Source organism: Parasteatoda tepidariorum, chromosome 4, assembly GCF_982258835.1.
Source record: "Parasteatoda tepidariorum strain Cologne lab strain chromosome 4, Ptep-v5.0, whole genome shotgun sequence".
Taxonomy (NCBI): Eukaryota; Metazoa; Arthropoda; class Arachnida; order Araneae; family Theridiidae; genus Parasteatoda; species Parasteatoda tepidariorum.
This window is the reverse complement of record NC_141758.1, coordinates 6,650,211-6,666,544: the sequence shown is the minus strand read 5'-3', so window position 1 is coordinate 6,666,544 and position 16,334 is coordinate 6,650,211. Positions and strand designations below refer to the sequence as shown.

At 30.3% G+C, this 16,334-nt stretch overlaps 1 protein-coding gene across 1 annotated transcript in view; it reads left to right on the top strand.

Moving 5' to 3' along the window:
* The window catches only part of LOC107450873 (uncharacterized), a 58,669-nt gene extending 42,335 nt beyond the window's left edge, over positions 1 to 16,334 (top strand). The window contains exons 21-27 of the mRNA XM_087160569.1: positions 3,477 to 3,620; positions 5,399 to 5,473; positions 6,808 to 6,909; positions 8,181 to 8,691; positions 10,935 to 10,978; positions 13,287 to 13,452; positions 14,365 to 16,334. Coding sequence (XP_087016695.1) covers positions 3,477 to 3,620; positions 5,399 to 5,473; positions 6,808 to 6,909; positions 8,181 to 8,691; positions 10,935 to 10,978; positions 13,287 to 13,452; positions 14,365 to 14,531 — 1,209 coding nt within the window. The 3' untranslated portion in view covers positions 14,532 to 16,334. The remainder of the gene's footprint in view (positions 1 to 3,476; positions 3,621 to 5,398; positions 5,474 to 6,807; positions 6,910 to 8,180; positions 8,692 to 10,934; positions 10,979 to 13,286; positions 13,453 to 14,364) is intronic.

The window sequence follows — 16,334 nt, the reverse complement described above, 5'->3', positions numbered from 1 at the left end:
GACCGAGGATGTGAGATATTGGTCCTCGTTAAACTGTTCTACCTTAACGTGCTCGACTTTGCTCGCAAATCGTTGAGCCATCCCCTCTGTAGAGGTCCAAAATTGTGATGGCATGTCTTCGGATCTCTTCCTCAGGGATGTTTTTCAGTTCGTCCATCGCCAATAGCCCATTGTGCAGCTCCAGTGCAACATACATAAAGTACCCTATGTATACTCTCAGAGCATGCAGACCTGGGGAAATGCTTTTTTTGCCTGCTCTGAGCAGGTTAGTTTACTTTTGTGTGTAAAGAGAAAACCCTTGCACACAAAAATCCTGATAATAGAAATTCTGATCATTTACCAAGTAACTAAAATTATCATATCTCAACTGGAGCTCTGTGTCTGATGGCATTTCAAGTTTCAATTCTTTGTTGGCCATTTTTAGCAAAATTTATCACTAAAGGGAATTTATACTCAAACAACATTTCAATGACTTTTAAACTTGCTACAGTACTCCAATTATAACTAGAGCTGTAAACCTGAAGAGGATAAGAGCTTCAATCATTTCCTGCCTGCTTCAGATAAATTTTATTTTGTAACTAGCGTTGAACAGTCTAACTAATTTTTTTGTTTTCGTTTTCAACTATCAATATTTAATTCCATAGCCTTGTTAATTTGAACCCAACCTAAAAGACTAAATTACTCCTGGATCAATCATTGAGAAAAACTAACTGTGTGAAGGACTTTTTGAAGGAACTGATTCTCTTTTGAGTAACATGAGGAAGAAAACGACGAAGATTAACTTGACAGCAAGGGGACTCTTACCAGTAATCCATCTACTATTGAGGATATTTTACGTCAGCACTGTGATCAATGGGAGTAGAATTTGTATTGACCTGCCATCATCGGGATTTGAACCTGGATCACCTTATTGGGAAATAAGTGCTCTATCTCCTTAATTACCACACCTCAGACAAATTTTATTGCCAAATGCATTTTATTAGCTATCAAAGTTTTGACCACTTTCTAATTAGCTAGAGTGATTAAATATCAACTCTCTGTGTGCAAGTTAATTTTTTGCTCTGCTAATTCTCAATCCAATTGTTTCCTTGTTTCTATCGGTAGTTATCATTAATCAAAATTTTGACCCTTGTATGACTTGCTAAAGTTTTAAATTTCAACTTGAGGATGGTACTTGATGAAACTTCAAGTTACAGTTGTTTCCCCGCCACCCCGCCTCAAAAACTTATTTATTGCTATACTTTAACCAAATAGAATTTGTAGTTGAACCGAATTTTGAAACTCCTAAATTAATTTCAGTGTTCAATTTTAACAGGGTGCGTAGCGTTTGTAAAAAGTACTTAAAGGTGCTTTTTTGGGGATTTTGTTTTTAAAAGCTTTTAAGGGTGCTTTTTTCAGCTGGCGTTTTTAAAAAGTGCTTTTTTCCGAATAATTTTTTCTTCCCTTCAGTGATATCTGGTGGATCCCATGCATTTCACGAAAAATGGGGAGTTTGCTACGTAATCATTCACGCGGACTTCATGTCATACCCACGTTATGACTTGCGCATGCGCGCACACTTCAAACCAAAACCCGAGTGCTCCAATTCGGATAGAGAATATCAGATCCTTATGAAATGCTTTTCTTTTTAATTTATTTTAATTTTATTCTTGTTTACTTTATTTTATTTTACTTCTAACACTTTTTTTGACGTAGGGGGTAAGGGTACTTTTGTTCTGAGTTCAGGGTCAAGTTGAATTCACTCAGTGATGTGGGAAAGTACTGATTGTTTCGATTTACGCCCGTTTCTTTTCTTTCTTTTTTTTAACGCGAAAACTGTTTATAAAAAGTTTTTGTTTTTCAATAATATCATTGATTGAATATGAATTTTTTGAGTGCTTGAAAAGTTTTGTAAAGTGCTTATTTTTGATTCAAAGATTTGGCTACGCACCCTGTTTAAACTGAATCTTTGTGCTTTTTACCAAACAAGTTACATTTATTTCCTGACTGTTAATTACTACATTATCACCAAGTAGAAATCATCCTTCAAAATTTTTTGACCTCTTTCTAACAGACGGATATAAAACTGAAGAAAGGAAAACAAAAAAATTATTTTTTTCTCAATCTTGAAACAAAAAGTGTAGGATGAATCACTTTCATAATAAATTTTTATCACCACGAAAAGCTCCTTCCAAATCTTTTGAAATCTTTAAAATCTTGCACTTCAGGTTTTTCATTATGTGTCTAACTTAACTATGTTTATTTTCTTCTTTAATGCTCTCTGAAAAATATAGTTTTGAGAATTTATATTTTATTTCATCACTTAAAATTAAACATGAAAAGCTCTTTTAATGCATTATTCTAATGATATCTAACTTGACTCGGGGAACAGAGCATTCGCTGTCCTGGGAAGTGAACCGAGTTCGAATCCCAGCAATGGCTGATTGATACGAATTCCGCACCCGGCTCCCACCGACCACAGGACTGGCATAAAATATCCTCAGTTGTCGACAGATCATGGGTTAAGAGTCCCTTGCCGTCAGATGGGAAATTTTTGTGCTTTTCCTCTCCGTGTAACATAAAATGCCGGTTAGCTCCATCAAGAAGTCCTCCACATAGCCAAATTTTACCCAATACTTGATCCAGGAGTTCCCTTGTCTTTTGAATTGGGTTCAAAATTATAAGGCTTCGAAGTTAAACATTAGTAGTTGTAAACTCAAAACATTTTAGTTGGCTGTTCAGCAAGAGTTATAAAATAAAATGAAACCCAATTCACATTAGATATTTATTTGGCTTCTGTTATGTGTATCATTTGTAGCTACATTTTGTCTTCTATCATGGTGCGTAGCGGTTTTAAAAAGTGCTTATTTTCAATTTTGTTTTTTAAAAGCCTTTAAAGATGTTTTATATCGGGTGTTTTTAAAAAGTGTTTAATTTTCCATTTTCGAGAAGGAGATTTTTTCTTTACCATGTCTATTTTCGCCATGCATTAAGGCGTGCTTTTCACAATGTTCTATTAAGCATTTTCGCCACATTCAACCACAAACCATTTCGGTGTACCTTCGGTTGGTGGCGTTTGAAAGCGCTAATCGTTTTACATGTTTGAGGAAATGCTTGCATGCCCGCATATGATTCTACTGAGCTTGGTTCGGTAAGATTATTGCTCTCTCATGTGCAACTTTTCTGCATTTTGCAAGATAATCTCAATTTCAGGCTTCATTTTCCACCCTCTGATATGGAACCGAAAAATCTTTTGATCAGTTTATAAATCAAAAAAAGAGTTCTTGGTCAGAAACTAGTTATTTTATGATCATGTAAAGTCTTTGAAAATTATTTTGCATTTTGTTAATGTGTATAGTGCTTAAAAATATTTTTTGAGGGCTTAAAAAGTACTTATTTTTTGTTGGAAGATTTGGCTATGTGCCCCGTCTTTGTATATTCAAGAATTATTTAGCTACTGTGTCATGTTCTAGATCTTATATTTCTTTCTCTTTTAGAAGGATGATACGCCCGTGTTTTCCTCAGAAGTTACTAAAAAAGCTGATACTTCCTTATTTACAGAAAGTGATAATTTCGATCTATTCAAACCAAAAGCTGTCGAGAGACAAAAGGTAGAGCCCCCTAAATCTGCCCCCACACCTGTGAGTTTAAAAGTTTTTTTTAAATTTCTTTTTACCGTATTTCATTTCATAATCATTTTGTTTTAAAAAAATTTTATGTTTCATGATTTTTCAGAACTTTTTCTTTAATTTTTTTTTAATTTTCATTTTATTTTTAATTATTATTATATATAATTATTAGTTTTAAATCTAAATATTTTTATTTCAGATTTTCAAAAAAAAAAGTTGCTTGAAAAATATTGAAAATACTTTTTGTAACATGGCTATAAATTTTTCATTCAAGATTTTAAGTTTTCTATCCCTCTTTAACAGTTTTTATTTTTTTATCTTTTCCTATTAAATATACTTCTACGAGTTGCCTGTTATAAAATTTCTGTCTTCCTTCACAAACTCAATTTTCCACAGTTCATCCCACTTTACAGCTTTACCTTTCCTTAGCTGACTTTATAAGCCTCGCTCTGAAACCACCCTATTCGTTTTTTAAAAAAAATTTTTAAGCGTAAATCATGCACAAAACAGCTGTTTTGAAGGGATAAAGAAAATGTGTGTGGAGTCATTGATTTTCATTTACTTTCGAATTATATGGCAAAGTATTTATTTTAATTTTAATTTCTGATATGGTTTTTTTTCTTTGAAAAAAAAAAAGACCAATCTAAGTCTACACTACGCAGAAAAAGCGAAACCAAAGACTACGATAACACATTTGTTCTGCCTTATTTCTATAGTTGTATTCCGGGGGTACCCCGGAATTCCAGATTTTTCGTATCATTCTTCCGTGTCTTAGAACTAGAATCAGGGCAGACGATTTTTGCGCGAATATCGTAAAATTCCTCATATTTCAAGATTAGTGGTTTGCGGACTTACACAAATCAAAAAACCATAATCCGACAAAATTTTGCAGCTTTTGCTAAATCCCGTTAATAAGACATTTACATATGTTCTTCTGCCAATTGCGACTTACGAGAATACTACAATGTTTGGTTTGGTGGATTTTAGACAGTTTGAATGTTTGGAACTGCGTCGGAATTTGCTGATATCGTGATTCTTATTCAAGTGATTTTAATATCAAACATCGATTTTGGCATTTTCTTGATTTAAAAGCTGCCCATTGCGATTCATATTCAAGCGATTTAAAAATCGTACATTGCGATTCGTGTTCATGCGAGTTTGAAATCCAATCCCGTAATTCATTAAAAATGCAATATTGCAATTCGTGATACATCAAACATCGATTTTCGTATTTATACGTGATTTAAAAACTACGCATTGGGATTCGTGTTCACGGGATCTAAAAATTAAGCGCATTGATTCATATTTACGCTAATTAAAAATTCAATATCGCATTTTTTCCCATACTTTTAAAATCCAGTATCGCGATTCGTATTCACACGATTTTAAAATCCAATATTGCAATTCTTGTAAGAAAAAGTAAATTTTTTCTTGTATAAGTTACTCTAAAGGTATGATATTTTGCATTAATAGGTAATTTAGTTACAAATGTTTGGTATAAAACATATGTTAAATATGAAACATGTATGGTATATGCATTGATATCGATTTAATTGCATGCAAAAATTTTTTGGTTTTTTACTTCGTGCCCCTGTTAATTTTGAACTGAAGTTAACAACTAGGTTTCAGTTTTGTAATTTTAAGAGTTTAATTGATTATTATTAAATTTACAAATAAAAAAAAATATATATTAGTGAATAAATGCATTTTTTGTTTTAAACAAATAAAAAGTTTTGTTGAATCCTTGAATAATTTGCATTTTTAAAAAGCATTTCAAATTTTATTTTTAGGTTTCCAAACCTAGTGAAGCTTCTCTTTTCAGTAGTGCAGATGAATCTGATGGGGCTACTTCTACTAAATTAGCTGTGAGTTATTTTAATATTTTTTTTATATAAGTCTGTGAAGAAAAACATTATTTTTACCTGTTTTTTTTAAATTGCAACAAGCAGAAACAACTTTTTAAGGAACATAATTTTTTTTTTAATTCACTATTGGGAAATCTAACAAATTGAAAAGTTTGAGTATGAAAATATATTTGATTTGATTAAATAAAATAATCTCACAGTGATTAAATATAATAATCTTGTGTGTAAATTAGTATTAAAATGCAGTTTATGGTTGTATGGTTATTAAAATACTAGTTCTGTGATGTCAGAATCTCTTTATTACTGATATTTAGTTCCCAATTCTTCTAGATGTTTTTGTAGTTTACTGGATTTTACCTGTTCTTCTGGCTTTAATCAAAATTTCTTCTCCTTTCTATATATTTTAGAAAATTCTTCAATCTGCCTGAAAAGAAAAACTTAATAAAATCCCACACAAAAATTAAAGATATTTTTTGAGGTTGTTTTGAGGTGTCAAGGTTGATTTGAGATTTATTTGCAGTTGATTTCAGAAACATCCTTAAAAGATCACCCTCCCAAGGTGTATGAAGTTATTATATTTGCACTTGAGGTTGATGGTTTAGAGTAACCCAGCTTAGGGAGGCTGTTTTTGAAGTGTATGGAGTTTTTCCCCACACTTCAAGCAAATAGCACATATATTTGAGGTGTGAATAATTTCACTCAATCTAAACTTAAATTATTTCTGAGTTATATATGAGGTTGATTTTGTGATATGTAAATAAGGTTGAAATTGAGGTTTAATATTTATGGTTCTAAATATAACCACATTTTCTACCTCAGATGTATTTTTTACATCTGGCAACCTCAAAAACATGTTTTTTTGTAAGGAATAAAGTTTTTAATTAGCTTATTACTTGTTTGAGTATTTGAAAAAATGAACTGCCAAATAATTTGAACAACCAAGTTTTATAATTATCACTTTAAGCTTTTTTTCGAAGAAAAAAAAATAATAAAATTTTTTAGTTTCTTTATTCTGAATTCTCTGTTTTTAAATTTAAATTTTTTTAATAACTATCTAAAATGAGTTCTATATCTATTTCCATTCAAAATTATGGAATCAAGAATGTGTTGAAAACATTTTAAAGTTTGTTTAATGTAAATCATAAATGGAAAATACGGTCAAGTTTAGTTGACTTGTTTAAATAAATGCATAATATACATTAAGACCATTGTTAGGTTATATTTACAAAATATCCTTTTTAATACTTGGCTTTTTTTATTACATTTAGTCTTTTGTTTAATTTGATAATTTTTATCTCTAGTTGATTTGTTTAAATAAATATAATTCATTTTAGAAATCATCATCACCTGTAAAAACTGCTCAAGAGGCTGAAGATGGTGTTCTGGGATTTGATGTCCCTGCAGATAGTTCGAAAACATTGAATGTGATCAGCAAAGTAATGCAATCATTTTTTCTAACTTTCTTAGCACATGATTAGATTTTTATCTGGGACTTTTTTTCTTCATATTTGTCCATTTACATAACAAATGAATAGGTATTTCTTGTTAATTTGTAATATAATTATGAAGCATTACCTATTAATTATATAACATTTGTGATTGTAGTTAGTATCACTGTCTCTCAAAAGTTTAACATATTTTGAAGCAACAAATTTTGTTTTGCTACTCACTCTGACTATATTTTTGGATTTCAACTTCCAATAATGATTACCATATATCCAGTTGTATAAGTTAACAAAACATGTAAATATATTTTTTTTTTGTTTGAAACATTAAATGATGGCTACTAAAGCAGTTTTCCATTAAAATATGTTGCTTTTTTGCATAAATGATTTTTGCAAAGTTCTTGCACTTTTTTATTTTATTTTAGAATGATAACTATAAATTTTTTTTTTAAATATTTGTTGGGATATTTTTGGCCTATCCATGGATAAAGTGTTGGGAAACTTTTGTAAACAGCAACAAAAAAGCTTTTAGAAAATAAAAATAAATAAATGAATATGTGTATGAATAAATAAAATAGGCAAATGTGTTTATTTCCTCAAGTTAATTACTTCATTTGTAGTTATGGCTGAATGATATGTATTTTGGCCCTGGTTCACATTGCAGTGAGCATTTACTCAAGTTTATTAATTTATTTGCAGTGAGGGCTGGCTGATACATATTTTGCTCTTGGTTCACACCATTTGCAGTGTTGATGTAAGTAAAGTATTCTTATGATATTGTGCAGTAGAATCTTTCATGTTGGGCTAGCCATGGAAGGTTTTTGTGCTTTCCCTCTTTATGTACTACAAATGCGGATTAGTTCCATCAAAAAGTCTTCCAAGAATGCTAGAGTGTCCAATTCTTGATCCAAGAGTTCTAGTGTCTTTTGTGTTGGGTTCAAAATGACAAAGCTACAGAGTTTAACATTGGTCATAAACCAAAATGAGTCGGCTATTCAATCTGGTTATTAAAAAAAATGAAGGAAAAGTTGAAGGTGTATAACGACGTCAACATCTAAATGTTGGTTTTCTGTATACAATACCCAATCATGGCCAAGCAGTTAGTCCCGTTTTTCAAGGATTTATCTTTTACTTGTTGCTGTAGGATTGCCAGAAAATATTGGCTATTGGTCACAGGTTTTGAACAGCGTCTGAGTCTGTCATTCCAAACTTGGTTTGAATGTTTTTTTGCATCTCTAGTAATCATTTGATTTATTTTGTAGGATAGAGTCAAAATAGCATCGAAGAGAAGAAAACCTACCAGAAAAGGTCGCCTGGCGGCCATAGAGAGCAGCGATACGGACAAAGTGTCTGACGAGCCCACATCTTCTGCCCCAACTAAAAGCAGCCTTGGTCCCAGTGATGACCTGTTTTCAAATGAAGAGCCAGAAACTCATCCAACTCCAAAACCTGCATCAATCCATAAGTCCCAGGAAAAAAAGAAAATGGACCTCATGTCCCAACTCATGAGTGAAGCAGCATCTTCCAAAGTTCTAAAAAAAACACCCAAGAAAGTTGAGGAGGAAGAGGAGGAGGTGGTGGACATATTTGCCGAACTGGATGGAAAACGAGATGCAAAGAGTCAGTCCTTTTCTTTTAAATCTCCCATCGAAAGCACCGTCAAGAGCAAGTCTGATTTTGTCGATGACGATAAACCAAACGAAGAAGAAGTCAGTAGTGTTTTGGTTTCTGATGAGGCAGAAGATGATTTCTTTAGTGAACCCTCTTTTAGAAGTAAGAAATATTTATTTAATTAGAAAAAAAACTTTTTCATAACTGTCTTTACTTCCCAAAAAGCTGGTATTCATCTATCTAAAGCTGGGTAGACTTAAGCATAGCTGCCAACTCTTCTGGATTTTCCAGTAAACTACTGGATTTTGCCAGTTTCTCCTGATCTACTGTTTTAATTAAAATTCTCCTAGTTTTTGTACATTTTAGAAAATTCCCTAAAATTGATTAAGTTTCCTAAAATAATCCCTATTGAATTAGAATTTTTGTGCAGATTATTGCTCGCTTGCTTGAATATTTAAATAACTATTACTAATACAAAATGAAGCAAACCTCATTTATAGAAATCAGTTCAATACTTTTTTTGTTAAAAAATGTTGAGTTTATTTTTATTCAGAACTCTCTTTTTAAATTAATTAAAAAATTCTTTTAACTATTTTTGATGAATTAAATGCCTTTTAATATTAGAAATTTTGAGTACTACATAATAATAAAAGTATATTTAATGTCAATCATAACTAGAAAAATTGCAGTTTTTCTATTTTGATGTCTATAAAATTCCCTACATGCAAAACATTTAGTGCATTATCCCTTTCGCGCCGACTGTCACATATACGTGCCAGCAAGAAACACGCTCACTTCCCGGCCGACACACGCGCTTGCCAGAGCATCCTCTCGTTCACCCCCGGCTGTCACTCATTTGTGCCAGCGTTTTGGAACTTTTTGAAGAATAAATTTTCTGCCAGAAGATGGCATTGTATGTCCATATGGTTTCAGATACATGTAGATTTGACCTTCTACTTAATATGAGAGTACATTCACGTGGTTTATTGTGGGAAAGGAATGTTTTATGACAGCTCTTGAAATGTGCACATGGTATTTGTTTACAGTAAACGGGGGAGGTTTTTTCTCTCGCTACTTTCGATTTTCAGTTTAGTTTTTAGTGAATAGTTAGATCTTGTAGCTGGTTAGCTTGCTCCTGTTTTAAAATAAATATATATTTAAACAAGAAATAACTTAAGTAAATCCATAGAATCCATAAAAATATATATAAAGCATATGTCATTTGAATACTCTACAGAACAATATTAAACAACGCATTGATATTTCGGTAATTTCATGGAATTAGGCTAAACAGCAAAAAACCCTCTCGCCCTGGAGAGACACGCATGAGAGAGACTGCCGGCCTGAGTGGTGAAGCGCTTTTTTGCTTCCCGTCGTGAAAGGGTTAAGTAACAATTATCATGAAATATATATTATTTCGTAAAATCTACTGGATTTTTCTTTTATCTATGTTGGCATCTATACTTAAAGCTTCCACTAAGAATTAAACTTCAGTCCTTCCCAGTAACAATTCAATGCCTTAACCACTGAGCCATTACGGCTCATTAATTTTATTGCTCTGTCTTAAATTACTACATGGCTCTTACGGGTCAGGGAGAACCTTGAATTCTCTGGGAATTTTATTTTGACTCTAAAAAGCAGAGAATAGTCAGGGTAAAATACAATTTTTTTCAAAAATCTGGAAAATTCGTATATCATGCCTGGAAAATAACCTATCTCAGAATCGCCAGTAACACCAATAAGTCATTGATATTAGAGTAAGTAATTCTAGCATCTATTACAAATATTTACTGCAAAAACGTCACATGTTGGTGACACATGCTTTCATCCTTATTTGATGATATTTAAATGTTCACAAAATCTAATATTTAACATTACAAATAAAAAATAAAAGTTTTCTGATGAAAAATTGCACGGTATATGTAAAATATGGTCTGAAATTTTCTTCATAAACCTGGAAAAGCCAAGGAATTTTTTTTCTGAAATTAAGTTGGTACCCTGTAGTAATTTCGTTTTTGTGTGTGTTTAATTGTAAACTAAAGAAGGGTATTAGTTTGTTAAACTTGATTAAAAATATTTTCTTAATTTATAACTGATTTTTTTTAGAGTTTTGCCTCAGTTATATTATGCTTCTCAGAGCAAAGCGTACCAGAATTTGTATATATCGTATTGATATACCAGAATTGTTTGTATTATTATATCAGAATTTGTTTTTACAAAGATTGTCATTGTAAAGCAATAAAATTTATTTCATGCAAATGTGATAGGTCAGAATTCTTAGTATGAATTTGGTCAACTCAAATTACTTTTTGAAGAAGAAAATTGATTTGCTTTGAATTAAAATATTTCGAAAAATGTTTCTCATTTTGTAATCAATTAAACATTATATTACTTTTTTTTTACAGAATTTAGCAGCAGCATACCAAAGAAAGATCCTATATTAGATATGGTATGAATCTTTATATTATAACATATTCTATTTCTTGCATTCATGTTTCTATTCAAAAGGGTCTAAGTGACAAAATTTTTCAATAGTCTATAGTTATAGTTAGGGTTCTAACCAGCAATAAATATTTAGTGGTCCAGTAGGACCATCTACGTAGTCATTTAGTGGTCAACATGTAGTAGACAAAATTGCAAAAAAATAATCGAATCTTACGATTATATAATTCATGTTATGCTACACATCAAAAATATTGACATGTATAACACTTAAAAACCAATTTGGTTATTTATCCCATAATGATAGTATTCAATGAAATTAAGTGGAAAAAAAAAAAGCTAAATTGAAATTTGTATACTCTTTTGCAAATTCCAAACATATTTCGCCCCTGCTTATGATTTTAGCAACATTTGTCGCCATGTTCGTCCCCTAGTTATGGTTTATTATAGCTAGGGATCTAATAAAAAGAAATAATTGAAAATCTATTATTTCCAATTAAAACATCCATTTGCTTTTAGGTTCCCAAACTTATGAGTTTTGTGTATCCTTTCTAAATTTTTCGTAACGCTGTGTACCACTGATAAAAAAAAAGTATATTTAAAAAAAAAAAAAAATATTTCGTTCTAAATTTTGTTAATAAGTTTATTTGCATCAGTGAGAAGGATGATATTGTTTTTGCTGTGATAAAAAAAATGGCACAAAAGTTAAAAAAACACATCTAGCTGTTGACACCACTAATTATTAACTGTTAACTCTGCAAAAAATAGCCAATAGAAAAATTTGTAATCGTAAATTTTCATGGCTAGCTTTGTTTTTAAGTAAGTTGGGGTACGCGTACCACCCTGGGGGTACGCGTACCACACTTTGGGAAACATTGTATTAGACCAACAAAATATATCTAGAATTGTATCCTAACAGTGTTTTCATCATAGAAAAAAAATGGGTGAGAATTTCTAACCCTTTCTCAAAAATAGGGTGAGATTTCAGAAAGTTAAGTGAGATTTCTAAAAACTAAAAAAACACAGATAGACTTGAAAAAAAATCATTTCTCTTATTATAATACATTTTTACGTCTTCTATTTTTAAAGCATTGAATATTCTTGCTGCATCATCATAGAAGATTTTGCCTTTACTAGGTATTTGTCCATCTTACATTAGTGCATAAAAAATTTGAATGTCTTACATGAAAAAACCTTACCTACGGTAAACACGTGGTTGCAGAGAAATGTGTTCTGAAAGGGGTTCCGTGGTTCGGTTGTGTTCTGTTGTTCGAAAAGGTTCTGAACAATACTGGTAAATAGGGAAGCTAGATAATGGAGCAAATGTTGAAAATAATGAAAGATCCAGGAAGAAAAGTGAAACGGATTTTATTCTAAACAGCGTAATTCGAAGCTTCTTCCAAAATGAGAAAATTTGAAATTGATTTATAGAATGCGCGAATTTCTCGCAGTAATCATTTTTTAATGCGAGAAAAGAAAACAATATGCGAGATTTTCGCGTTCTCGCGCTGTAGTGAAAACACTGTCCTAAGGACATTTTTTACAAAGCACTTTTTATATAATATAAATTCCATCATATTGATTTGCAATTAACATAAGTTTTACTTAAAAAATGTAATCAACTAATATTTAGGTATTGTATATTTAATACTGCCTTTTCTTGAAGTTGCTAAAGAAAATAAATATGCTTTAAGACACAGTAACTTCATCTATGAATATGTTTGTAATATGAATATGTTTGTAATTTTATCTGTAAAATGTGGCATCAACATACTATTTTTTCTAACTATTATTTTCCATAATAACTTTCATATATCTTATGGAATGATGATAGATGAATTAATCAGGGATGATATTCAAAAATTTCATACTTCTCTCATTTTTTATTTTATTTAATTGGACAACAAGACAATATTTTTTTTTCTTCAATGTTTTCATTGGGATCAGAGTAAAACTCTGGAAGAGAAGGTTATTAGAAACTCTTTCAGTTCAGCCAGTTAGAATTAAACATAGAAAAATTAGGTCTCTTGGCTGAAAAAATAGGTCCCCTGTTCGATATCTTTTCGCTAGATTTCTCATAACCAAATAGACACATATTTTTTTAAATTAGTGATTGAATGAAAGATGTATTTTTCTTTAGGCTCAATTTATTTTGAATGATATATTCATTTGGAAAATATGTTTGTACTTTCAAAACCCATGTAACGTGTTGATAAATGTACTAAATTTTCTTGCTGTATTAGTACTAATATTATACTCAATTTAATATTTCCATTTTTTATGGCTCTGATTTTTTCTGTTTTCTTTTCTCGTAGGATGATGATGACGAGGACGACCTCTTTAGCATCAAACCAAGCTCTACCCTCAAACCGAAGACAGATGCTTCTGATGTTGACATATTTGCGGATGAAGCTGACATATTTGCTGACCTGCCAAAAGAGAAATATGAAATGTTCCCGAGTCAGCTGTATGACGATGAAGGTTGGTTTACGCCATTAGTCACATTCACGTGCAAATACTCACAACTCTGTGTGTTTATATTAAACATTTACAGGTGTCAATTATTGAGCTATATGAAATAAAAATGAAATTTTTAAAACGTCTCTTCATCAGTGGTGTGACAGTGTAGGATGGGTCCTGCCCTTCTTCAAAATTTGATACCTAGTAACCTTATCTTTGGCTCTGTTTTACCATCTGGCTATTTATGTTGGTTTGGTTATAAAATCTTTTTTTGGTGATCCAAGTGACCTTAACACCAATTACATGTCTAACACATCTTGACCTTTAGGTGTAAAAACTAGTTATATCTGGATTTTCATAAATTCTGTAAAGCTCTATATTTGTCCAAATTCCATTAACTAGAACCCCCAAAATTACATTTTAAAACTTTTGTCTCAAAAGTGGATATTTTCTTTTTATGCCAATGTCCAAGTTTCAGCTGCATAAGTTAAAATAATAAAAAAGCATTTAAACAATTTCAAAATTGAAAGTATTTAATAATTTTGGATTTCTTAAATTAAATATTCGCTGTCGAAAAAGGCATAAAATGTCGATGGTTAAATTAACAAATTCGAAAAATATGTTTTGAAATAACAAACTGGCTCATTTAAACATGAATAAATATTTATTAAATATTCCTTTATATTTTGCAAAAATTGTATTTTAATTAACATATGTCTTTAATAGTTTTTCTGACGGCAAATGACATATTATTGTAATTTCACAATTGATTTTATTATTACATAACTTTAATGAACAAAGTATTATCTAAGAATAGCGAAACTGACATTATTCGTTTGCAGGTTTATTTACTCCTTTACAGAAGTGACATTATAAGTTTTTGTTTGCCAATTAATAGAAAAATAACTTACGTTTTAAAAATGTATTTTTCAGATGATGATGACATATTTAGCAGCTTAGGACCATCATCTAATAAAGTTGATAAATCTGCTAAAGCTACAGTTCCAGTTAAAAAAGAAACTGAGAAGAAAGTTGTTAAAGAGGTTGAAAAGAAACCTGCATTTGAAGATCCTTTGACAGGATTATTAGGCGGAGATTAAGATTGAAAGACTTTTTTAGTAATTAATTAAATTTTGTAATTTATAAGAGTAAATTATTGAAAACCAAATTTGTACATTTGTGTATAGTTTGCTTTGTATATAATATAAATTTTGTATACTAAATTTTTGAAATTTGATTATTGTAAAAATCAGCGTTATCACAGATCACTTTGCACATTTTGTAATTACTTGCGAATTATAAAATTTGAGACTACTTAATAATTATCTTTAATAGAGTGTAATCTATGTAACGGGTTCATTAGGCTAATTGGAAAATTGGGCTCTTTGCTGGGTGTTGTCATTTTGTAGATGTGCTAGGGAAATTTGAAAGTTTCCAGTATTTTCTAATCAGACTAAGAGGTTTTAGGATTATTTTACTAAGCTATCATAACTTTAGGATAATTCGAGAATATATCTTCTATTAAAGAAGTTCCCAAAAAGTGTTCCATGGGGTTACATGGAAGGGTTCATAAGGTAGGATCTTTTTTTTTAAATATCTTTTCATAACTTTGGAAACCTGTCATTATATTTAGATCTGAAAAATAATTCTTCATTTAATATTTCGTTTTTAATAGAATTTTTATTGTAAGTAAAAAAAAGGGCAAAATTTAAGCAAAATTAATTTTAATAAATAATATATTGAATTAACTAGGAAAAAGATATGCATTTATTTTAAAAATTTTTTTTCAATTTTTCTTATAACAATTTCCAAATCAAAATAAAAGGTTTAAATTCATTAATAAAGAAATATGTTTCTCTAGCAGCCATTTTTAACATTTATAGTTCTTTTTAATTTTTACTTCAACAAAAACCATAATTCTATTATTTATACACTTTCAATTAACTAATGCACACTCCAAAACTAAGATGCAATATCAGGCCTGAAAATTCAGCTGTTTTATTCTTATCATTAAACATTTTCAAAATAACTAGTGGTCTTTATTGGTTAACAACTTTCACAATTCCTCCTATACTTTATGTGTGAAGTCATGTGTTGCTTCTCTATTACTCAATCAGTTGGGCTTGTTTTAATAAGCCATATGAAATTTAGATTGATCAGGCAGTTCTTCTAATCTTTTAATTATCCTAAAGTCAATGGGCTGATTGCAATGATTTTGAAAAGCACTATACTGAATAAAAAAATATTGAAAACTTTTGAAGTGATCTTGGGAATTTGCAAAATGAGGACAACATTTGCTGAGCGTTTGATTGACGTATACTGCCTGCCGTGTAATTGAAAAATCAAGGTAGGCGACAAAAAATTCAAAATTGGGATTTTTATATATTTTGCATCTTTGTATGGTACGCTACATATTTTTTAAAAAAAAATTTATTAAATTTTGTTTTATCAGTTTTTTGAATATGTATTTTAGTGTTCATAGCATTATCAATAGAAAGAAAATAGTTGTCAAGCCATTTTCCTCAGAATCTATTGTGAAGTTCTTACATTTTTTTTCAATTGCACGACAGTATAAATTTTTTTTTTACTTTTTTGTGTGTACTTAAGTAAAGATATTTTTGTTAGCATTTCTGTACTTGCAATATAAACTTAAGTTAATTGATTCTTTTTCTGTAAAAGCATATTGTTTCCTCATCTTACTTACTTTTAACCAATCTTATAATAAAAAAAATTTTTGTTTTGTTTTTTTTGTTGAGAAAGATAATTTTGACAAACGTTTGTTATACCTTTGCATATGTTTCAATTCTGGATAAAATTTTCACTTTATATTGATATATTTTTTATGCAAATATTTTTTCTGTCATAGTATGGGATTACAAAATAAAAAAGTATTATTGTTCTCA